Genomic DNA, 23,886 nt, shown 5'->3' with positions numbered 1-23,886 from the left:
CTTCAGCTTTAATCTTGTAGATTTTTGCCAATTGTTAACCAGATAGTTAAAAGGAGGTTTAACTAACTCAACCTCCCAAGAAAAGTGACTTTCCTGTTGCAGGACACACATAAGACTTGAATGAAGGAAAACGTCTGACCAGCTGCAAAATGTGACCAGCTGCCAACACTGCCAGTTAACCCCATTTACACCGGGGTGGGGGCAGTTTGACTTGAAATGAAACATGCATAAGCCAGAAAACTTCATCCTGCTCATGGTGTGGCTTCTGTGCAAGGGCCTCTCTTAGACTGGTTCTGGTTTTCCTTGCTGTAAAGTAGCGTGTAGGCATCGTAATAAAACCACCTGCCTGAGCGCCAGCCTGGGAATCCCACATTTTAGACACTTGTGCTTGAGCTTCATAAGCTTCGTGTCACTGCAGCCTCATTTCTCAACAGAGGAGCCTTCCTCTGCAGATCTGGGGATGTTAGCTGTCCCCTATACATACATTTTTTGTATTTTAATAACTAACATGCAGTATTGAATATGTTTCTGTCATGCAGTGGTCAAAAAAATTCCCCAAAGTCGCCCTTACCAAAGCTTATACCGAGTGATTAGAAAGCAGCGAGAATAAGACGTTTTGGAGACTAGAGGCTATTATATTACATTATTTCAGTCTCTGACTAAGCCGTTGTGTGATTCATCATTTAGATTACTGGATACTTACACCTTGTTTGGTTTTGTTGTTTTATTTTCTTTAAAGGTGACATTGCTGCTAATCTACTTCAAGATGAAATTGCAAAAGAGAAGCAGGTATTTGATCTGAAACATCAGCATGCTAAAACAGCTGCGTGTCTGTAGGCAAAGTGACGTATTTTTCAAGCGACAGTTTCTATCAGATTTTGGAGATCAGGATTATAATGGGCAGATTTATCTTGTAAACTGGTTCTGGAGGGAAATATGAATGATTGTAAATGTTAAGAATCAAGTGATGAGCGATACTGGAGAAATAGTTCCAGTTACTGGAACATGAGGAAGCAAACAGGAAAGCAGGGGTGGCAGGTTTTGGCTTGCAGCCTGTTGGTGCGGTGCAGCCCAGCAGAGCACACTCACAAACTGCTCCTTGGCTTTTCCAAAGGCTTCTGGGGTGTGACCTTGAACCTGTGGTACTTGCCATCTTGGAGAAATGGGCTACCTGAGCTCCTGTGCTACTTCTGAGCTTCTGCAGTTGAAAATGTTGATCTTTGCTGCTGCTTAACTGCAGAACTTCACTCAGAATGAAGCAGAATTGGCAGCAACAGAGCAAGGAATTTGCTCAGTTAGCATGTGCTTGGTAACAGGAAAAATGTGTCAAAGAGTATGATAACCATAATGAACATGTGAAGCACAGCAGCAGGCAGCCTGAGGAAACACAGAATAGAAGCACCTTTTGCTTGTTATAAAAGTCCTTGTTAGATCACTAGTGTCAGTCATGTCGATTAAAAAATGTCCTTCCTAGTCTGTACAGAGATCAGAAATAATCTAATTAACAGACACCAATCTCTTTCTGTTTTTCTGCCTCCTTGAATTCACCTGCTGATGGCAACCCTTCCTTCCAATCAGCACGAGGTTTGTTCCACTTCTTGCCTTCCTTTATTTTACTCACTGTTAATTAGCCAGGTGTTACTTAATGACATTCAGCAGCGCTGCTGCAGCGCTGGCTTGCCAGTCTCCGTGGCTCTGGCTTTGGGAGATGCCACCAGGTGTGTCCCCTCCAGGACAGCTCCGAGAGCGCCCACCAGAGCTGCGGGTTCAGAGGAACAGAGACGCTGGTTCTGATCAGAATCTACAACTGGATTTATGCTCAGAATGGAATATTAGACAAAGAACCTGATCGATCAGTGGTGGGTTGAGACCCACCGACGTCTTGGGCGTGTTGGCTGGGTGGAACTGCCTGGCTCCCTGGCCAGAAATCGCACGGAGGGTCTCGGGGGTCCTTTGGGAAGTTCCCATCCCTCGTTCTCAGTGTCCCCGGGTGCTCTCTAATACAGTGATCCAGCGCTGAGAGTGAATGCAGATTCTGCCCATGTCAGTTTGAGGGTTATTCCTTTGTTGCTGGCTTTCTCTGAAGTGCTGTCCTCAACCTGCTGACTGTCCTTGTTCTTGACTATCATAGATTGACTTCCTGAATTCAGTGATTGTAGATCTGCAAAGGAGAAACGAAGAATTGAACTCGAAAATACAAAGAATGTGTGAAGCAGCCCTCAATGGCAATGAAGAGGAGATAAATAACTATGACAGGTATAAATCCTAAAGGAAAACCTTGGCTCGTGTTTGGGGAGCTGGTGGTAGCGGTCAGTTCTGTCAACTGCACAATGCACCAGCCTGATTTCAGCTCTCAGGAAGGACAAATGTAGCTTTCTCTTGAATTTAGGGTGATTGAATCCAGCCTTTGTTTAGGTCCGTTACTCCGGTGTACCTGGTGGTGCAGAGTGATCCTCTGTAGTTAGCGATCACGAACGCCGATGTATCGTAACCTATTTGTTGTTGGGTTTGGTTGAGTTTGGCCCTTTCTGAATTAAGGAGAAGAGTCTTGGCTCTCCAGAGGCCGGTAGCTGCACTGAGATGGGGAGATCCAGTCCAGAGAAACAGAACTAAAACCTATTTGTTATACTGTGACTTCAGCTCTCTTCTGTAGAGGGAAAAGAGAAATTAGGGTACATGTGTTTCTTTTTAAAATAATGTCTGTATTTGTGCAGATATTTACACAAACAGAGCACTTTGTTTAGTAAATATTATAGTATGAGGGAATAGGGAGGTACTGCAAGGCAGCTGAGATGTCAGATCTTCAGAAGGGCTTTTGTAATTATCTGTTTGTGTTGACCACCGTGGTGTTTCCTCGGTCTCAAGAATGACGAGCCAGCTTATCGGGCGGGGCAGGGGAGCAGGCCTTTCTCCTTTAGGAGGGAGAAGGACCCTGTTTGACTTGCGCTGGTGCTGATCTTGCAGTGAGGAAGAAAGCCTGTCAAAGAAGAAACCTCGTCTCTTCTGCGATATCTGCGGCTGCTTTGATCTTCACGACACTGAAGACTGTCCGACGCAGGCGCAGATGCTGGAGGAGCCGCCGCACTCGGCGTACCACGGCAGCAGGAGAGAGGAACGTCCCTACTGCGATACCTGCGAGATGTTCGGGCACTGGACGGCCGACTGCAACGACGACGAGACCTTCTAAGGCCCCGCACGGCCGGGAGGACGGACTGTCTCTGCGCACTGATCGGACGATTTATACCACCAGCATTTGTGTGTGCTGAATGTCAGGAAAAGGGACAGCGTTTCTTGACCCCCTCGCTCCCATTCCCCTTGATAAATATTTTGCTCCTCCACTAATAAATACCCTCTCTCCCTTTAATAAACTTAAGTGAAAATATAAATAAATGATTTAACAAATGACTTTATGCTATTTCTTCCCAGGATCTGGGTTTGGTCCCACTCTTAACAAGAAATGCCCCCGTGCTGTTGCATTTGTTGATGGGAAAACATGTATAGGAACGAAGCACTATAGTTATATTAAAGCTTATTTAAATACCTTAAAATTATGCTGTTAATTTTCATATTTGCACTAAACCATTTTAAGGCTGAATTTGTACATTTAGATTTTTAAGCTTTTTTTGACACTGGACTGGGTTGAGAAATGTTTCATCTTTCTCTTCATTTACTCATTTGATTGTGATTTCACTCAGTGAACGTGAGCTCGGGGTTGCAGTGTGACAACAGTGTGAAACATGAAATCATGAAGCAGGTAAGAAACGGAGCTGCTGTGGGGGTTTTTTTAGAAACCTGTATGCTGTGGCACACCTGAAACAGTTTGTGGGACATCGTTTTTGCATCCTTTCAGCTTCTATATAGTGTGTGTGTGGTGTGTGTGTGTATATATGCATATATATATTAAAGTTATATTTTGGAAAAAAAAAGCTGTGTTTTTGTTGGTATCTTTCTGTTCGGTTGAGAAGGTAACAGGCTCTGTGTGAGGACAAACCCTACGGCTGCGCTGTAAGTAAATAGAAATAAAACCGCCGGCAGCGTTGTGGGATGTTGTCACTAACGCTTTCGGTAACGGCCGCCGGTCGTCGCTGGCGTCCCCAAGCCGGTGGAAGAGGGAACACCTGGGGCCGAAGAGGCGAGGGTTGGCGCCCGCCGGGGGGCGCTGTGCCCGCCGGGGCTGCCCGCGCCGCTCACCCGCGGCCTCTCGCTGCGCGGCTCCGCCCGCGGCCGTCACGTGGCGCGCGTCAGGTGACGGCCGGTGTCACGTGGCGGCGGCGGGACAGCGATGGCGGCGCACCTGAGCTCTGGGCGCGTCAACCTGACGGCGCTGCGGGAGGCGGGGCGGAGGGAGCTGCGCGAGTTCCTCGACAAGTGCGCGGGGTCCAAGGTGGGACCGGGGCGGGGCGGGGCGGGGGGACACAACGGCGGGGAGGGGGGGCGCTGCCCGGCGGGGCCCGGGGCTGACAACTCTGCCCCTTCCCGCAGGCGATCGTGTGGGACGAGTACCTGACCGGGCCGTTCGGGCTGATCGCGCAGTACTCGCTGCTGAAGGTAAACGGCGGGGGCGGGCGGCGGCCCCTCGGGCGCTGGTCCCGCCGGTGCCGGGCCTTGGCACCGGAGCTCCCCGCGGCTGGCTGACGCCCTTTGCCTCTGCGTAGGAACATGAGGTGGAAAAGATGTTCACGCTGAAGCCGGGCCGCCTGCCCCAGGCGGACGTGAAGAACATCATCTTCTTTGTCAGGCCTAAGCTGGAGCTGATGGACATCATCACCGACAACGTGCTCCGGTACCGCGGGGGAGGGCGGCGGCTGCGCGGGGGCCACTCGTGGGTCTCCTCCTGGGAGCCGGTTCGGCGGTTGGTCACGTCAGGGCTGAAACGGGCAACTCCGTGCAGACACCGACGGTGCGGCCGCTCTGGGGGGTCGAGTGGCCCTGGGAAGGGAGGGGGGTTTGCACTTCGGCTGGCGATGCAGAGGGTGCGTTCCTCATTAAGAATCCTTCTAATTAGCTGGAATGAGTCACGCTTTGATTGCCCCTCCTTTTGGGAACCGCAGGAAAACCAAGTCACGGTGCCCTGGTTTCAGACCTGTGGCTGGGGATGGGTACAGCTGGGTAAAAAATATTCTGAAATACAGTGCTAGGAACGGAAGTCGGCACTAACAACCGAGCGCGGCGTTCCTATTTCCTCTGAGTTCAGTGCCCCCAGCCCCTGCTGCTTCCCTGCGCAGCCGAGTTACTGTTTGCTGTGCTCCTGCCTGTGACTCTTCCAGGGAAGACAGAGGCCGTTCTCCGCAGAGGGACTTCCACATCCTCTTCGTGCCGCGCCGCAGCCTGCTCTGCGAGCAGTGGCTGAAGGAGCAGGGCGTGCTGGGGTCCTTCATCCACCGAGAGCAGTACAGCCTGGACCTGATACCCTTCGACGGAGACCTGCTCTCCATGGAGTCCGAGAGCGCCTTCAAGGTAAGGGCTCGGCTCGGAGGGAAAACGCTGTGTGTTTTTGTGCTGGCTGTTGGTGTTTGGTACAGAGGCCCTCAGAAGGTTTTTTGGCAGAGCAAGTGTGGCTCGATCCTGAGCCTCAACTTCCCTGTGTGTTATTCTGAGTAAAGGCTGAAGGGACAATCACTACACCGAGCTGCACCCCGGTTCTTCCAGCTTTAACTGCTGGTGTTATTTTCACAAATCGAGCATTCATGAGGCTTAAAATCCTCAGTGGTTACAAAGAGCCAGCACAGTCTGTCCGTATGCGGCTGAAGAGCCGTGTACAATGGCTGATGCTGCATGTTAAGCCGTGCTGGGAATTAACAGCTGTCACATACCAGCTGTGTATCCTGTTTTCTCAGAGTGCTGTGTCTGGACACAGAAAGCTTGAAGAGTTTCTTTGGCCATCTCTGCCTTATTAAGCGTAGCCCAGAGGATGCATCAGGGCTTGCAGCTGCCTGTCAGCAGCCATGGCGAGGTGCTGTGCGCTCAGATTGGCCTAATTAGAGTCACTTTCTGGCTTTTACTCATCTCCATCAAACTGGGAGTAGCGTGTGGCGTTCAGAAATATTAGTGTCTGGTTTGGTCAAATGATTTGACATAGTAACAGCACAGATAAGGTACATATTTGCCAACAGCCATAGTTTTTCCCCAGCCCGTGTCTTCTCTGAGCTGTTCACACAGACCACGTTCCGTGGAAGCAGGTGTGTGGGACCGACACCTTCCATCGGGAATCCTTCTCGTTGTTTAGGAGTGTTACCTGGAGAGCGACCAGACCAGTCTGTACCACGCGGCAAAGGGGCTGATGACACTGCAGGCTCTCTACGGAACCATCCCGCAGATTTTTGGGAAGGGCGAGTGTGCTCGGGTGAGGCAAATGTTGCTGCTGAACAAATGCATCGTGTTCTTTGGAACTGCCTTAAGGAGCGTTTGGTTAAATGCACGTGTGGGTTTTTTGAATCCAGCCACGGACCCTTCTTGTCATACTGGAATTTCACGGTCACGGCCATCAGGTCTTTGTCATCTTTGGCCAAAAGAACAGTCTTTGCTGTTCCATAAGTCTTCCTGTCAGGAGGATTTACCTGATTTTATATGCTTTTTGCTCACAGGTGCACTGCCTTTGTGTTTTCAGTTCTTCTTTCAGTGGAGTTTTAACACTTAGCTGCTCTGTTGGTATCAGAAGGCTGAATAAAGCAGGAAATGTGTAACCTACTGCTCATGCCTTTGCTTCTTCATCTCTCCCTATAACTCACCCTTTTTTGTTCTTTCTGATCAACTGACAGTTTAACTGGTACCTTTTGTAATGAGGGAGTGGCTTGAGATGAACCCAGTGCTTTGGCCACAGTCACTGTCTTGCAGAGAGCAGTAGAGGACTCTTTTTTTCTTTTTTTTTTTTTTTTTGGTCTTGTCCTGCCCCCATCTGTCAGCTGGTTCATACCTCTTGCCATTCTCTTCCTTTACACAGGGCTGTGCCCCATCCTTGCATGAGCATGTACTTGTAGGGCCTAGAAGTCAAATCCATCTGTTGTGGCCTGCACAATAACCAGACCAAGGGGATTTATTTTCAGCACGTGGCCAATATGATGATCAGGATGAAGCGCGAGTTCCCTGGAAGCCAGAACTCGATATTTCCTGTCTTTGATACCCTCTTGTTGCTGGACCGCAACGTTGATCTGCTGACGCCGTTAGCTACGCAGCTGACGTACGAAGGGCTGATAGATGAAATCTATGGAATTCAGAACAGTGAGTAGCACCCGGTCGGGGGGGGGTCTGGGGTGCGCTGGAGCGGGTTGCAGTGTGTCAGGTGGGTTTCTGCTTCACTAAATGACTGTGCTGTGGGAGCAGCTCACCTAAACTTAGTGTGGAGATGATTTAGTCCCAAGCTAGAGCCCATTAAGATGAGCTCTGGCTCTCTTGCCTACGCAGGGGAGCTGAGCACAGCGTGTGGTTATTGAACAGGCATGTTTTGGATGTTGGCTGGGTGCAGGCAGTGACACGGAGCACGTAGGGTGGGAGTAGAAGTGTTAGGGTATGTCTTCACCCTCCGGCCTGGCTGCCTCACGTGCCACACTGAGGGGATGGGAACGGTCTGTGAAAGGCTATTCAGAGTGTGCTCCTGCTCTTCAGGAGATAGTAAGAAAAACTGCAGAGGCGTTTATGGGTTTTGATCCCTCCTGCTGTACTGAAGACTGGCCGGAAGGCTGCCTCCAAACCTCTTGGAAAGCAGGGTAGCTAGCGCTTGGGTTCTGATCAAGTATGTCTGTGTAGGTCTCTGGGGCTCTCCTTAATTAACACATATGCTTGAGTTGTTTGGGTCATTGCATTAGCTTTGCTGCTCAGAATGGTTCTAGCTCGGGGGTTGTGTTTCCACTCCTGGTGGTGGAGTTCCAGTCCTTAAAAGGGTTATTTCTCTGTATTTGGTAGCTTATGTGAAACTCCCTCCTGAGAAGTTTGCCCCGAAGAAGCAGGGTGAGGGTGGGAAAGATCTCCCCACAGAACCCAAGAAGCTCCAGCTGAACTCTGCTGAAGAGCTGTATGCTGAAATCCGAGACAAGAACTTCAATGCTGTGGGGTCAGTGCTGAGCAAGAAAGCCAAGATCATCTCAGCAGCCTTTGAGGTGAGGCCTGTATCCAACTGTGCAGCCCTTGGGTGTTCTTGTCATCAGATAAGTCACAGTCTGCGTTCAGCAGGGCTGTGACTGGCAGCTCGAGCTGTTGCCATGGAAAAAACAGGTAGTCTTCAGAAGCCCCTCCAGCCTCTTCCCCTGTCCTGGGCTGAGATCAGCTCCACTTCAACTGCTCTGAGTAGGTGTTGGTCAAATCTCCTCTTAAGAATCCTTCAGTAACGCGGATCCTCTCTTCTCCCCACACCTCTGTTCTGAGGCTTTTCCTATCCTCACTGTTAAAAGCTTGTCTCTGAGTAAGCCTAAACCACATTTCTGCTGTGTGAGCCCATCATTCCCATAACAGGAATCGCCTTCTTCAGTCTGCAGAACAGGCAGGTGCTGCTTCCCTCTGCAGGAGGCCAGAGCTTAATTTTAGCATTTTGATCAATTCCACTTTGTTGCTGTTGTTAAGTGAAAGGTCCTCTTCCCTTTGTATTCACTGAGGATGCAGAGAAAAGGCTTTGAGAAATAAAACTCCAGCATGTATGTTCATAGTGTATTACAGCTGGCATAAAAAAAAAAGAGGAATGTGAAAAAGAGAGTTGTCTTACAGGAGGTTTGAACTGTAAATTCACTCTCACCGTGTCACCTTAGACAAAACTGGAGAGTGCTGTGGGGTGTTTGTGGTTTTGTTTGAAAGCATCCTGTTGGTGATTCATAAAGAAACAGAGATCCCGTATCTCTGCTTTCAGACTTCATGGTGATGCTTGAGAGAACTTGTTACACTGTCTGATTGTATTTCCTTGGGTTTTTTCTTTGCCTCTTCACTTCTGCCACATTTAAGATGAGGTAGCGGTACCTTAACTGAAATGCTGTGTGCTGAGCCTCGTTTCCTAGTAAATATCTATTACTGCAATATTAGTGCTGAAGGTGCTAAAGGTGGATTATTCATACTAGTTGTTAAAAAAAAAAAAAAAGAAATTTAAGAAATTGTCAGAGGTAATAGGTGATAATGAAACAGCAGCATACTGGCAGCAAAGGATTTCTTAAATTGCAGGCTTTGTCATTATCACTGTCCTGCCTGCACTTGCCCGTTTAAATCCATCACATATGTGTCAAATTATTATTATTTTTACTCCAAGTTGCAGCAAGAGGCAAGTAGCGCAGATGAAATACAGACCTGTGGACGACTCTGAGAGCCGAATCTGCACTGTGCTTCATCAGATCCTCGCTCAAAACCTGGGACATTGTTACAGCCAGGTGCAGTGAACGGCAGGCTCCAGCTTGCCAGGGGCGCAGACCCTGCCAACCCACTTCCTCAACACCTTTCACTACTGTTTTGAGGGGAAATGTCCCCCCTTCTCTGACTGCATTTGCCTAGAGCTCCACGTTTACTGACAACTAGTAAAGTAATTCATCTCTTCATGAAAAAGGTAGTTTTGCTGGTAGGGAAGCTGAGGAGCAGATAGTGATGGCTGAGTTCAGACAAAGGTGGAGAAAAGTGATTGGCAACACTGGTATAATGGGGAAAAAAAAGTCTTATGATCCTGTTGTATTTTATCCTGCCTCTTCTAATGACCAAAGTGCTGTTAACAGGTAATGCCGTGACTTTAGTATAAGCATTTAAAGTCTTTTGTCTAAAAGGTTGCTTATCTCTAACAGTATCTGCTGTTTGCAGTGAGTACAGTGAAAAACTTTTTCATGATAAAATGATCTAGTTGGTGTTATTAACATGAGCGAGACCTAACCTAAGTGACGGATTTCTGCAGGAAAGACACCACGCGAAAACCGTTGGAGAGATTAAGCAGTTTGTCTCCCAGTTGCCACACATGCAGGCAGCAAGAAGTTCTCTAGCAAACCACACCTCCATTGCAGAACTCATCAAAGACATCACCAGTGAGTACTCGTTGAATAGCCTGACTAATTTAAATATAACAAGATGTGAGACAACTTGGTGGACATCATTCAGCCTGGCAAAAATTGGCTTTGCTCCATCCAGTGCATCTCTGCTGAAATGTTAAATGTAGGAAATAAGCTGTTGGTTGCTGTTGTATTGATTTTCATTCTTTTCCCAAAGCATCTGAAGATTTCTTTGATAATTTAACAGTGGAACAAGAGTTCATGTCTGGAATAGACACAGACAAGGTAAGTAGATAATAACAATTAGTAACTCTTATATCTTAAAAAAACCCCAAAAAACAACATATTTCTTTGGGTTTTTTTCCATTTGGATTTTTTGAGAGGAGACATCTGATCTAGATGATGTCTGTCTCCTTCCAGTGTCAAGGCTGCGAGCTCTCACATGTGTCTCCTTGCACATTTGCAGTTTTTTCCAAGTGACACGCATTGCTGAACGTGCTCGGGGACGGTGCCGGGCTCCGGTTCTGTCACCACCTGCAATGCAGAGGTGTCCAGCTGGGGTGCTTTGACTTGTACAGGGACCAGTGGAAGACTGAAGACCGTTAATCAGAATTTTTTCAGCGTGTCAGACAAAGTAGCTCTTGCCTGCGGAACCAACACGCTTTAGAAAGACGCTAGGTGGAACCAGTGCTGGATCCCTGTTTTGCAGACGGTCTTGAGCTGCCTGGAGAGCAGCTGCACCCTCTCTCTTGCTGTTCGGGAGATACCAGGCAAAACTAGATCTTTTTTTTCCAAGTCTTCTAGGCACTTTAAGAGATCTTTAAATAACAGTTTATGTATTTTTCTTTCATAGGTTAACAATTACATTGAAGACTGCATAGCTCAAAAACACCCATTAATCAAGATCTTACGTCTCGTTTGCTTGCAATCTGTATGCAATAGTGGACTGAAGCAGAAGGTTCTGGACCATTACAAAAGGGAGATTCTCCAGGTTGGGCTGTAACTTTTCTGATAAATTTTCTGAGAAAATCCACATCAAAGCCTCAGCTCTACCACACCTGAATTCTAGACAGACCCATCTTACACCTGGGTTGTGCTGACTCCCAGGGAGTACAGATGGAGCACTGAGGCTTCTGTTCGGGCTGCGAGCAGTGACTCAGGAGGTGCTTATGTGTGTTTTACAACGTGAAGGTACAGAGAGGTTTATATCAGTGCACTTTTTGCTACCATGATTTAAACACTAAATGAGATACACTCTAGAGAGATCTTAAAACAAAACCAGCTTTTTTAAACTAACATCTTTTGCCTTTTTTTCTTCTTTTTTTTTTTTAAACACTCTGGTCATGGATCGTTGACATGGTATTAAAGGTGAATTCTTTGTATATTGCAGACTTATGGCTATGAACATATATTGACCTTAAACAACTTAGAAAAGGCTGGACTCCTGAAACCTCAGACAAGTGGTAGGAATAACTACCCAACAATCAGGAAAACCCTGCGCTTATGGATGGATGATGTTAATGAACAGGTAAACAGATGCCTCAGCAGTGAGCATTACATCTAACAATACAGGATCACGTGCAGACAAAAAACCCTCATAATTTTATTTTGTTTTCATTCTTTCTGTGGTGCTGTTTTGCAGCATGAAGTAGCACTCACCTGCTGCTCACACTCTGCTCTCTCCTGCAGAACCCCAACGATATCTCCTACGTGTACAGCGGCTACGCTCCGCTGAGCGTACGCCTGGCACAGCTCCTGGCTCGGCCAGGGTGGCGGAGCATAGAGGAGGTTTTAAAGATGCTGCCGGGTCCCCATTTTGAGGAGAGGCAGCAGTTACCTACTGGCCTTCAGAAAAAGCGTAAGTTTTGCTTTGTTTTCCCTTTTTTTAAAGGGAGATGCACCTCTTAGGCTGGAATGAGGCAAACTGAAATCAGAGCTGGCAGAGTCCAGGCATCTGTCTCATCTCCCCATCCCACTGCAGTATTAGATCTACCTAACCCACTTCTGACCGATAGCTTTCTGGCCTCTTTAAAATGTCCAGTCACATATTTAGCCTGCTATTAATGCACAGCACCAGTGCACTGGAAGTCCTGTAGAGCTGTACATTTGTTTAACTTCCCATCAGAGTACTAAAATAAACCCACCCATACACTGTGATTTTAGTAAGTAACATTACTGCACAAAGAAAGTCAGTGTCTGTCTCCTAGTATTAAGCCTGGGCAGGCAGAAGCACATTCTGTGGAGAGACTCCAGAGCTGGGAGTAGATTGCTGGGATTCCCAGGATGCTGGGAGTGCATTTCTGGGCTGCAGTCTGGTATTCCACCCTAGTAGGTTTCTCCTCTAATTCAGCTGCTATGTTTACTTTAGTTTTAGGTCATTTTGAGTTTGACTGACAGTTGGTGGTTAGGAGATGTAAAAATAAAACTAACTCAACCTGTAAATTTCTCTGAATACACAGGTCAGCACGGTGAGAACCGAGTCACGCTGGTGTTCTTCCTGGGAGGTGTAACGTACGCAGAAATTGCTGCACTGAGGTTTCTGTCCCAAATGGAGGATGGAGGCACAGAGTACGTCATTGCCACTACAAAACTCATCAATGGAACAAGTTGGATCAAATCCTTGATGGAAAAACTGGAGCCTGCCCCTTTTTAGGGTCTGTGGCGAGAGACTCAAAGCGAGAGGCCCTGTGTGACACAGGCACGTCAGCTTCTGGTCTTGCGGCACAGCTGCGTGAACGTCGGAGAAACGTGACAGTGAGAGCAGCTCTCCTGAGACCAGCTCGTGATGCAGTTACCCTCACCCCTCTCTGCCCTTGTGTTCCTACTGTTTGCGGAGTTTCCTAGTAGACAAGCAGTGCTGAAGGGCACTAATGGTGGGAGGAGGAGAGATCCCTGCTCATGGTCTGAATTAGCAAACAAGCACTGGGGGAGCAGGGATTTGGCATGGTCCTTCTATTTGGCAGATTGCTTCTTTTTTTTCTTTCGGTTTAGTTCCAGGGGGAGATTTGATGACTTCTTTTTACCCTCCTAAGGTGCTGAGGAGGCAGGATGTTTTCTGTTCCTGATTTCACACCAATATTCCCAGTCTGTCTTTCTCTCTGTGGTACCCAATAGATTCCATCGATGCACCGGATCTGTTTGTTGGAGATCTGTACTGCTGCTGCACCCAGGGTTCAGTTTCCTGCTTGTTGTTCTGGTGGAAGCCAAGAAACTTGTGGTGCCCCAGCTTCAGCACATTCACATCAACAGGCAGCAGCAACAGTACCTAAATTTTCTCACATCCTTGGAAGCTGATTGTACAATGGAAACAGAACTGCTGTAAAGGGGAAGCAGTACCTTTTTTACTGCACTGGTTTAGAAACTTCATGGCGCTCAGGCATCCAGAATAATGCACCTGCAGGACCTGCTTAGCCTGCGCTGTGCTGTAGCAGGCTGGCTGTCAGGGTTAGGCCACACTCATGTCCACTGTCCTGCAGGCTTTGGCCACGGCATTCCTTGGGTTTCCTGCAGCAACAGCACTGACTACAACTACAACCACCTGCACCCAATGACCAGGGAGATGCTTGGGCCTTTTACTTCAATCGCCCTCTGAAGGGAGCGGTGTGAGGTGGCTTGTTTGTGCCCCCTGACTCTGGAAGGCAACTCCAGGCTATGAATGACATCAGTGTGGCAAGAGCTTATGTTTGAAGACGCACAGACACTCCCCACATGGGACTCAGGCCAAGATAGCTACATCAGAGAGCCAGTAAACAGCAGGTTTAAAACAGACACTTTTTTCACCCCCCCCCGTTCAGTTTATAAATTGCGGTACTTGCTGCCACAAGCTGTTGTAGAGCTTAAAATTATAAAATGGAATTTTCCACGGTCTTGGTGGCTGGGCCTGGGGTGTTGCTGAGCCAATGTGTGCAAGAGGCAGCTTCTGGCTCCAGAAGACTCAGCCTTGGTCATTGCTAGAGGCTGGGAAGGCAGACTAGGGGTTCTTGCTCATGCCTTGTGCAACCACTGGGGACTCTGTTTCACGCTGCATTTCACTCTTAAATAGTTAAAAACAACTAAGACAAACCACCCCACACCTTAAATCACTCTGTTAGCAAACATTTCTGCTCTTAATTATCCTGCATAATACATATGTCCCAAAAAAACCTTAATTTTTCCAACGTTACAGTTATGACTCTGGATTTCAGTCTGTTTTGTTTTGTAAGATTGAGTTCTGCCAAATCAGCCCCTTCACAGAGCCCCTTTGTCTGTTTAACTGCAGTTGGCTTAATAGAATAAAAATGTATTTAATCTTTTTGTGAAAGCATTTGCTCACTCTCTCTGGAATACAAAAATAAATAAAATAAAACCCTGCACTCTGGTAGCTGTATCCTTCTCCCCCTGCCCAGAGATAACTGAATTACTGAAGTTGAAACTACTTTTCTAACAAATATTTGGATGTCTTTTCTTTAAGTTTCTGCACTAATTACATTCTGTTCTGCCACTTAACATATTACATCAGAAATATCTATGGGATTTCTTGACTTTTAAAGAAAAATATATTTTTAATCATTTGAGACTTTTTACTTCAGGTGGGTAGGCAACTTGCAGACTTGTCTTACAGAAACAAAACATGCAGCAACTTTGGCAATGATGCAAGGAGAAAATGTGGATTGCCTTGCTTTACATTATTTCTGCAGCTCCGCTGTAAAGTAGGTAATTTCACAGTATTAAAAAAGAAAATTGAAGTAGCTTTGGATCAAAAATTAAACCAAGAAACTGTGATTCAGTGCAATCCTTACAAAGTGTCCTTGGCTTGGCCTTGATGGTCTTTGTACTATCACAATTTCCTGATGATTTTTTTTTTAAATCTTAAAAATGGAACTAATTGCATTGAATAGCACTGATTGTGCTAGTTTGTGAACTAAGCTCATGACACTTAAAGCTAAACCAGAAGTGATTAAAGGAGAGCACACAAAACATCAATTCAACAGCTTGCTTACCTTTTCACTTGGACCAACAGCTGCATTTGTTAGTAACACTAGAGGCAAAACTTATTTCAAAAATAGTTTATGCTGGACACTTGGTAAACTTTAATTTACCAACACTGCTGCAGATGTTTTTGCAGGCCATAGCCTGCACCACCACCAAGCCATGTGGATGCTCCACCTAAACAAAGTCTCTTCCTGGAATTATTCAACAACAACAGCAAAAAATAAAAGCCATATTGACGTTGATCAATTCTCTGGAGGAGCAATTACTACTTAACAGGCTTCCTGAGCAGCTTGATTATGTTCTGCTTCTGTCTAAGGCCTTGCTGACCATGCGGGTAATAATTTGATAACAAGAGAGCCTAATTAAATTAAGGGGCCATTTTCTACATCATAATATCTTTGTAGGTAAGAGATTTGATTTGCAGTATGTACTCTTCCTTCTCTCTGCTGTCTGCATTTGTCTGGTTCACAAGCAAAAAAAAAAGAAAACATTACCTAACCTCCACCCCAAAAGACTTTCACTTTTCATATACCATTATCGGAAAGCAGTTTTGCTAAAAATAAACATATCTTACCTCTTTCCTCCCCCCCTTGCTGCAAAAGAGTTTTAGTACTCGCTCGCTAAAGGGATGACTTCTTGGGTGTGCAGGGGTGAAGCCAGAGCAGTGAACTAGTGACAGTGCAGCGATTAGGCTGCCTTCTGCACTCGCTCCCTTTTGATAGAAAAGCCCGACTCAGCCCGCACAGTTCCACCCTGGAATGTGCCACTGATTGGGGCCAATCCCCAGCTGTGTGGGAGCATCCTCCTCCCTGAGCAGCCCACAGAAGCACAGGGCGCTCAGAGAATGGAGCAAGAGGCACAATGGCTTTCCAGGTAACTGCAGAATAAAAAGTGTAAGATGGCACAAGGCTTTGTTAGAGGAAAAACCCCCCACATTTAAACAAATGCAGGTTTTGACCTGGTAACACTAAGCCACAGTGTTTCAACTCATGAAATACCGTTGACAAAAGCACTCTGGGGAAGGGGAGTGCTTGGCGTGCGCTGTGCTGCCGCGCTGCACAGAGCGCAAGGCTCTGTCGTGTAATAACTGGTCCTGACCACACCTAGTGCATTAGTCCTCCTGTGGGCTGCAAACACAACCTCATCGCTCCTGGCTCCCGGACGAGCAGATCAGAAGGGGATCAAACTACAGCACAAACCATTTAGAAGCCAGACATTCAAGGGACAGCTGCAGAACGAAACTAGAGAGAAACAGAAACTTCACGAAGTAGACCCCATCATCTACCTGGGTAAGCAGCTTATTTCTTTATCAACATCTTTTTAGATAATCAGAAATCACATAAAGCCTATAGACAGAAAACTTCAATGCTTTGAACGACTGGGAAACCATGGCTGGTTTTAAAATGCAATAGCTCCTATAGTGTATACATGTGCCTGAGCTTAGAATGAAATGACTGAACTCTTTAATAAGATCAAAAGAATGAATTCATTTTAATCAGAAAGTGAACTCTCTATCACAAGAGCTCTTTAAAAAAATATTCTAAGTGGCAGGATGGGAATTCAGTTTACTTTGGCTGTCTTTAGACTGTTGAGACGAGAAATACTTTTAGGTTAGCTTTATCTTGAGTCTGGTTTTAAATTCCCTTTATGTGCTTGACCAAAAGCATGGCTATTTTTGATCAGGCACAGTTATGCTCAAAATAACACGTAAATTGGAGAGACAGTAGAATTTTTTTAGATGGGTCTTCACAGCTTTAAGTCTAAGGAGCCAACAACTTTTGTGAAAGTGTTCCGATTTTTATCTTAAACTAGCAAATGAGCAACTTCTTTAGAAGTGATGTGGAAGTCTGACTTTAAAATACAGCTAGAAGACGAATTCTAAAGCATCTTATCCCGTGTCTCCCATTTAAGGGATATTTTTAACGTGAGATATAAATATTTGCCTGTGCAAACTTGTATTTAAGCCCCAGTTTTCGTCATTCTTAAACAAAAGGCTCAGTTTGTGCCAGTATCTCCATTAGATGCAATTATATCATTAAATATTAATGGTGACTTCCTTGGAGGAATTGACCACTTTGATCAGAACACACTGTTGGTAATGCACCATCAGCGACCGCTCTGAACGTGAAGCTTCCTGGATGCACAGCCACTGACACGGGGGGAGGGATACCAAGAGCCAGCTGGGATGTGTAAGGCCCTCTAGCAGCATCCTCCGCCTGTGCGTCTATATTTTAATTTGCTTAGTCCCGATTTGGAGACTTTGATCCGATCCCGAACACTTTTTCAACACTGAGCAGCTCAGCAACCCTGTACAGGACGCTGAACAAGCACACCCAAGTCCAGCCTGATACTTAGAACCTTCTTAGAAGGACGGGTGGCCATTAACCCTCCTGAACACAGGCATTTCTCCCCACTGCAGAGCCACCCCGCCAGCTCTGCAGCCTCCTTGCTCAGCCAGACTCATCCTATCCCTCTGATTACAGAGTGGGGAGGAGCCGGGCCGTAGCCAGCCCCAGAGACCCTACCTGCCACTGGGAACCATGCCGGACTCCTTCGCCGTCCACTTCCTCAAGGTGTTGAAGGAGCTGCTGGCCTTTGTGCTGTTCAGTTACACCGTGCTGGTTGGGGCACTGCTGCTCGCCGGCTGGACCACCTACTTCTTGGTGCTTAAATGAGAGCTACTCTGCCGCTCCTGCAGCCACGGGCGGGCCAGAGGCAACTGGCTCCATTGTACCGGTCGTTGGGCGCGTCTGCCTGGCACGCAGGATGGCGGTGCCTTCCTCCTGCCACAACTCTGCAAGCATTTTGTTTCTGCCTGATCACAATCTTATTTTCTTAGGTAAAAAGAATAAAGATGAAAAAAAAAAAGTATCGACATGCATGCACTTTACTGATCTTTGTGGCTCTTGCAGATTCTTTGTGTCTCCTAGACATTCACCCCTGTTCCCCAAAATATTTAAAAGCCTCCCAGCAGTTTTCTCCTGGACTCCCAACCCCACATCCCGCCTCGAGAGCACAGCACTTTGTGAGCACAGCAGAGGGACGGGGAGATACCACACGATTCAAACACCACCAACATCTCAAGTAAACAAGTCCTGCCTTGTCCAACTCTGCCTCATTAAAGGTGTGAAAGCAAACACACAGAAATTCATTGTAATTTTTTTTTTGTAAGTCCTAGAAAAAGACATTTCAAATCAGCAGTTTCCCACTTCCTAGTTTTATGAGGTACACTTCATGGGGTGGGAGCACCAACACCACATGATCTACAGACCTATTTCTGGTGCTCTCAAGCATGCAACACTTTTCAATAAACACTTAAAACATGGAGTTAGCTGAAAGATGCGCCTGCAATACAGCACTGCCTTGCTAAAACTAAACCATGCTGAGTAAACTGAGCCTCAGAGAACAGATAGGAATTTCTGCTGTGTACAAATAGGATAGATTTAACTGATTGAGACCTTTCACATCGAATTATAGGAAACCTTTGCTGGAGAAGCTAGGGGTTATCAGTAGTGAAAAGCTAAGCAACACCATATACTCTTGAAAAACAAAGATGAATTAAACCATGGGGGGTGGGGAGCAGAACCTGTGGCAGTCAGTCTGCACCATCTCAGCCCACACTCCTGCTGATGACCCGACACGCAGCAGCTGTTCTCTGCCGAGCCGGGCTGGCCTGTGAGTTGTCTCTGAGCGGCGGAACACAGAGGAACTGCCCAAGCACCGCCCGGGCTGAGACCTCCCAACACCGTTCGTGCTGCAGAGACCGTAACAGCGTGTCCCCAGACGAGAGCCGTTACCTGTAGGGCAGAGCAGCCGCTGAGGCAGCCCGGGGCAGCGGGAGCCGCTGACCCCGCAGGCGGAGGGGAAGCAGGGAAGCCGGTAAGCCGGGAAGCCAGCCCGCCCGCCGCCCTCACAGCCCCGCGCGCGCCACTCCCGCCTTCAACCAACGGTCAGGACGCACGAGCCACCGCCGAGCCCCACGCGCCCGCCCCTCTGCGCATGCGTGGCGCCGGGCACCAGCCCCGCCCGCTCTGCGCTGACGTCACTTCCCGCGTCCCGCCCAGTTCCAAGATGGCTGCGGGCAGCCGGTGGCTCTGGAGCTGCTGCTCCCTCCTCAGGTACCGCGGCGGCGCCGCCGCTCCGGGTCCCGAGGGCGCGGCGGGGCGGGAGCGTTTCCGCGGAGCCGCGCCCGGCCGCGGTGACGCCCAGGCGGACGGTTACCGGGCTGGAGCGGGCCAGGCGCGGCCGACAGGACTGAAGGCAGCCTCCCGGCCGGGCTCCCAGCCGCCGACTGCCTTTGTGACTCCGACTCCACTCGGTTTGCCCGATATAACCGAGCCAGCTGCGGCCGGAGCGACGGGCTGTGCCACGGGCACCTCCTCTGTCTCCAGATGCCACAGCACAGCTGGGCTAGCACGAGCAGGAGGAGCGGTGGTACCCGTACAGCGCTCGCCACTGGTGGTCTGTAGTTTAAGAGCACACAGCATAAAAGAAGGAAAACTGACCAGTTATCTTCAGAAAATTGCCGTGCGACAAAAAATTCTCATGCTGCTGGTTTTCTGCTCCAGTATTTCAGTGATAGGCTCTGGACGCACAGACACTTAGACAACACTGGATGTAAATAAAACTGACTACAGGAGGCCCTAAAAGTCACTGGATTGCAGTAAACTATTACCAGTCATATTGCTCACCTGCATGTACCATATACCACTTCTAAGCATGCTTTTTTTTTTCAATATTATTGATTATTAGCAGTGTGTTGGTACCAGATAAGATACATTTCCTCAAAGGATTAAGAATGCACTCGTTACTGTGCTTGTTTTCTTTTCTTGCACTTATAATTAAGTAATATAACGGAATTTAAAACAAACTTACTCATTCACAATTATGCAACTGCATTACAGAAGCTTGGTGGAGACTAGGTGACACAGAACAGCTTCTAGGTGTCCCTTTCCTGTTTGATACCTATTTCCCACCACACATGGGTTATTTCTTGGCACTTAACTTTGTTTCTTGCATTTCCAGACAAAGCTTCCCTGTTCTGGCCAATATTAGGAGACGCTGCGTCTCGGGCATGAATGGACGATGGCATCAGATGGTGGGCGTGGGGCTGGGAGTGGCCTTGTGTGCAGTCCCAGTCGTGGAGGTGAGATACATACAGCACCCGCTCGTTAGAAACAGTTTAACATGCAAAACCACTTGCTAGGCATTTTACAAACTAGTACTTACCCTCAGAATTGTATTCTTTCTTGGGGTCACAGGTGTTTAAACCATGTAGTTAAGGAAGAGGAATGAGAATGACAGTGTCTACCTTCAATAACACCTCACAAAAACAGTTGCCTTGTTTTACCATGGCAAAACGGCCATGAGAATTAGGCTGTCCAGCCTTGTAACTAACAGAGCTGCTTTGTCTTACCATTATTTGTTACTAATAACATCCACATGAAAGTCAGCCTAAAGATCATGCGAATGTCTTGCCTTTCAGAAACAGGCCTCAGTTTCTCTCAGTAACGATGCCTTGATTAAAAGAGCAGTTTCCTTGGTAACAGACAGTACTTCTACACTCCTCTCCCAAACAACATACGCACTGATTGAAGCATTGACAGAGTATACAAAGGTAAGCTGAGAGATTACACACTTCGCTAGCAAGTCAGTACTGGAAATAGTAAATTATTGGGCACTAAATACACCTGTTAAACCATACTTAAAATGGACTTTTTTTTTTTTTTTACGAATTTTAAGAAAAGAGGTGTGAGGGTTTGAAGATGTCAGGTCCTAGGAAACAGTGGGGTAGGGCTCGCTGTTCTACTACACCAAATGCAGAAGTTATTTTTAGCTTCGTTAGACTGTTGCTTTGAGTGTGAACTTAAGCCAAAATGACCCAAGTCTCAGAACTTGGGTTAAAGAAACTTGTAAGAGTTATTGAATGGCTGCATACCGAGTAAGTAGGATACACCACCCTGTATTCTTAGGTATTTTATTTACCTTCTGTGCCCATTTCTAAGGCTGTGAACTTGAGTTTCATCAGAAGAATGGCGTGAGCCATATTTAAGCCTGAAACAACAAGATGCAGTTTTAATTCTATAAATAAGTGCCAATTTGAGTAAAGTATTTGCATTCCAGTTAACTTCCTTATTAGTATGCAAGTATACAAAGAGATGCTACCCACAGCACTGCTGTAGGCAGACAGCAAATGCTGTCAGTACCTGCAGAATTGCAGTGAACTTGAGAACAAAGCACCTTTGGAACTATTCAGCAATTTTGCTAATGAAAACCAGTTAACACTGAGACATCATCAGTGATGTATAGGTTGTCACCTAACTGTGTGAAATGATTCCTTTGCAGGCAGTTTATACACTGGTGTCTCTCTACAAGCAATACGCAAATCTTCTTGGGAAAATGAATTCAGAAGAGGTGGATGCAGTCTGGCAGGTGGTAATAGGAGCCAGAGTTGATGTAAGCCATCGTCTCCCTTCAGTCAGCAATCTGCTTCTTAAAACTGCTCAGAAAGTTCTCGTCTTGCTTGCTCACTTTTTCACAAAGGCACTGTTTGGAAGAGCATTCGGATACTGTTACATCGAGTTCAGTAATACTTTGTTTTACTCCTAGATGACAACAAAACAGCAGGAATATCTAAGGCTGGAATCCAGCTGGATGACAGCGCTAAGTCTTTCAGAGATGGCAGCAGAAGCTGCGTATCAATCAGGTAAGCACAAGCAGAAACACGTAGCGTTTCTTTCCTCTAGCATTTAGGCAGTATTTATTGAATAAGAATGGAGTTGACAGAGACAGAGGACATAAATTCAGTTAACATGCCAAGTTACCACCAGTGCCTGGTTTTTAGAGACAGTGAGAACTTACATTCTTTTACTGGCTATGAGTCTAGTAGAAGTGTTCTGAGAACTAAGCCTGGAAACTTCACAGGTGGTTTAGGTCGAGACCAACCATGAAAAATAAATGTTTGAAGCAAGTGTTTAGTCATTTTTAGATGCAGCATTGAAACAGTTATGGGAGCTGCGGAAGTAAGGATCCAGCAGATCTCTCTAGCTGGATTCACTTTTATTGAAGAGTGAGAATATTTGCTTTTCACTCAGGAAGGATACTAATTTTAGTCTTTTCTCCCTGTATACACACTTCCACAAAACATGTAGAGACCTGATAGCTCCGAGATTGAGTTACGGGCTGACTTACAGTAAATCAATAAAGTTATTGGAGTGGAGAAGGTGAGGAAAGTGATGGATATACAGGGATATACTCTAACTCTGTAAGTGCCTGAAGACGCAGAATCTGTAGGAGTGTGGGAGGAGAAGGGTTTCTGAGTTCAGCAGCACCACAGACATTCCCGCTGCTGGTAGGGGACAGGACAGGACAAGGACTGAAAGTTCCTGGCACATGGTGCCTGGGCTGGGCTTAGTTCTCAAACCCACTGGCACAAGCTGATCACTGCTCAGACACTGGCTGTAACTCTCTTGGGTGGGAAGAATTCAAGGGGGGCAAAGTAGGCATATTGTTATTTAAGTTAAACGAACAGTAAATACATTTAGCATTAATATAGCCCAAGAGCCATCAAAACACTTAACAAAGCAGATGTTAATTATAGATAATCCCTTCCTTCATTGCAGGTTTGCTGAGTGCTCCTCTAACTCAGTGTATTTAAACTGTTGCTTTTAAGGTGCAGACCAAGCCTCAGTGACAGCCCGCAGCCACATCCAGCTGGTGAAATCACAGGTGCAAGAAGTGCGACAGCTGTCCCAGAAAGCAGAGACCAAGTTGGCCGAAGCTCAAACAGAAGAGCTCATAAAAGCTCAAGGAGAGGAATCTTCACTGCCACAGGGTATTTTAGGAAGTACAGAGGCAGGTGAGGACCCTTACCTTCGGGAGGACTGAAAAGAACTTAAGTGTCACTATAGAATATGTGAGGGTCAATCACAGATTCAAGGGTCCCAAACTTTTAAGTGTGGGATAGTGCAAAACTGCTGAAATAAGCCTACGATTCCATTTTTATCCCCCAAACAGGATTGCTTTACAATTCCAAATATCTGAAAGGCCTTGATCTTGTTTGTAACTTATCAAGTATGTAATACTTATGGATTCAATTATTTAAATGTTTAACTATGCAAATGTGAAAATTGCTATCAAGGATAGCTTGTTAATTGTCTCTCTGCTGGGAGGATCCTACTGCTTGTTTGGTATGTTTGTGAGAGCTCTAACTTACAGACTAGGTATCAACCAAAGAAGTGTAGTTAAAAGTCATTATTTTTAACCTGTGAAGTAAGTGATATCTGTTAGGAGATACCTTTACTAAACTGTGCAAAAGCATCTGTTGTGGGTGTGCCCATTTGGCTAAGAGATTAAGCCCTGTTTTCTGTTTTAATTTAAAAGTTTGTAACAGACCCGAGTCTGACAATTTACACTTACTAGACTTAATTGCAATCAGGGGAAACATTTGCTGTACAGCTGAAAACACTATGGAGTTACCCAGGCTCTTTTTAGTGAAGTTTTACAGTTCAGTACAAGAACCTCTGTCACCCAAGAGTCACCACTTGTAACATCTGCCTTCCCCAGGAAGCAAAGGGAGATTTGATTTTCAAGGTACTGTAGTTATAAACAAAGTTTTTGTGGCAACTGCTGTGTACTTCTTTACAAAGCAATGAGCAAAAGCAAGTTTTACACATTTGAATGCTTTCCAGCGCTAGTTCCAGGAAAATGATCTTAATTCTTTTTGCAAGCTTAATGTTTCATTGCAGACTTCAAAACCACAGGTATCTTTCACCGTGTTCATTTTCTAACCTGACGGCTTAATGTGAAATTTGCAATATTAACTGTAGAGACAATGTAAACTTAAGCTGAGATTGCTCTGTAGAATAGCATCTGCTAGAACTTTATCACTGCTGATTTGAGTCAGTTAATCCCCATTCATCAGGTTTTGTAAGAAAACACACATTAATCATAGATTTTTCACCACAAATTAGCA

At 46.4% G+C, this 23,886-nt stretch overlaps 4 protein-coding genes across 16 annotated transcripts in view; all 4 read left to right on the top strand.

Moving 5' to 3' along the window:
* CLIP1 (CAP-Gly domain containing linker protein 1) overlaps positions 1–3,926 on the top strand; it is a 72,966-nt gene extending 69,040 nt beyond the window's left edge. For all 11 annotated transcript variants that reach the window (XM_074886938.1, XM_074886939.1, XM_074886948.1 and 8 more), the window contains 3 exons: positions 740–789; positions 2,132–2,256; positions 2,965–3,926. In XM_074886938.1, the coding sequence (XP_074743039.1) occupies positions 740–789; positions 2,132–2,256; positions 2,965–3,187 (398 nt within the window). In that variant the 3' untranslated portion in view covers positions 3,188–3,926. The remainder of the gene's footprint in view (positions 1–739; positions 790–2,131; positions 2,257–2,964) is intronic.
* A 319-nt stretch (positions 3,927–4,245) lies between these two features.
* On the top strand, positions 4,246–14,293 carry VPS33A (VPS33A core subunit of CORVET and HOPS complexes). Of its 3 annotated transcripts, none has more exons than XR_012631275.1 (13): positions 4,246–4,384; positions 4,483–4,548; positions 4,656–4,900; positions 5,268–5,457; positions 6,227–6,343; positions 7,044–7,218; positions 7,900–8,093; positions 9,851–9,977; positions 10,159–10,226; positions 10,795–10,932; positions 11,332–11,469; positions 11,584–11,799; positions 12,401–12,583. XR_012631275.1 is itself a non-coding variant. In XM_074886937.1 (13 exons), exons 1-13 carry the CDS (start codon positions 4,283–4,285, stop codon positions 12,592–12,594), a joined length of 1,806 nt encoding a protein of 601 aa, XP_074743038.1. In that variant the 5' UTR covers positions 4,246–4,282; the 3' UTR covers positions 12,595–14,293. The 3 variants fall into 3 exon arrangements, 2 of the variants coding, with proteins under 2 accessions (XP_074743038.1, XP_074743037.1); XM_074886937.1 differs by having other exon boundaries at positions 4,656–4,783; positions 11,631–11,799; positions 12,401–14,293; XM_074886936.1 differs by having other exon boundaries at positions 11,631–11,799; positions 12,401–14,293.
* A 2,725-nt stretch (positions 14,294–17,018) lies between these two features.
* Positions 17,019–17,890, top strand: LOC141951117 (uncharacterized). The gene has a single exon (XM_074886935.1). It carries the CDS (start codon positions 17,453–17,455, stop codon positions 17,585–17,587), a length of 135 nt encoding a protein of 44 aa, XP_074743036.1. The 5' UTR covers positions 17,019–17,452; the 3' UTR covers positions 17,588–17,890.
* A 1,083-nt stretch (positions 17,891–18,973) lies between these two features.
* On the top strand, positions 18,974–23,231 carry DIABLO (diablo IAP-binding mitochondrial protein). Its single transcript, XM_074886934.1, has 6 exons — positions 18,974–19,030; positions 19,938–20,058; positions 20,398–20,529; positions 21,258–21,368; positions 21,522–21,618; positions 22,585–23,231. The coding sequence occupies exons 1-6, from the start codon at positions 18,984–18,986 to the stop codon at positions 22,797–22,799; spliced, it is 723 nt and encodes a 240-aa protein (XP_074743035.1). The 5' UTR covers positions 18,974–18,983; the 3' UTR covers positions 22,800–23,231.
* The last annotated feature ends 655 nt before the right edge of the window (positions 23,232–23,886 follow it).

Source organism: Strix uralensis, chromosome 17 (assembly GCF_047716275.1).
Source record: "Strix uralensis isolate ZFMK-TIS-50842 chromosome 17, bStrUra1, whole genome shotgun sequence".
Taxonomy (NCBI): Eukaryota; Metazoa; Chordata; class Aves; order Strigiformes; family Strigidae; genus Strix; species Strix uralensis.
This window is presented reverse-complemented; position numbering and strand designations above follow the sequence as displayed.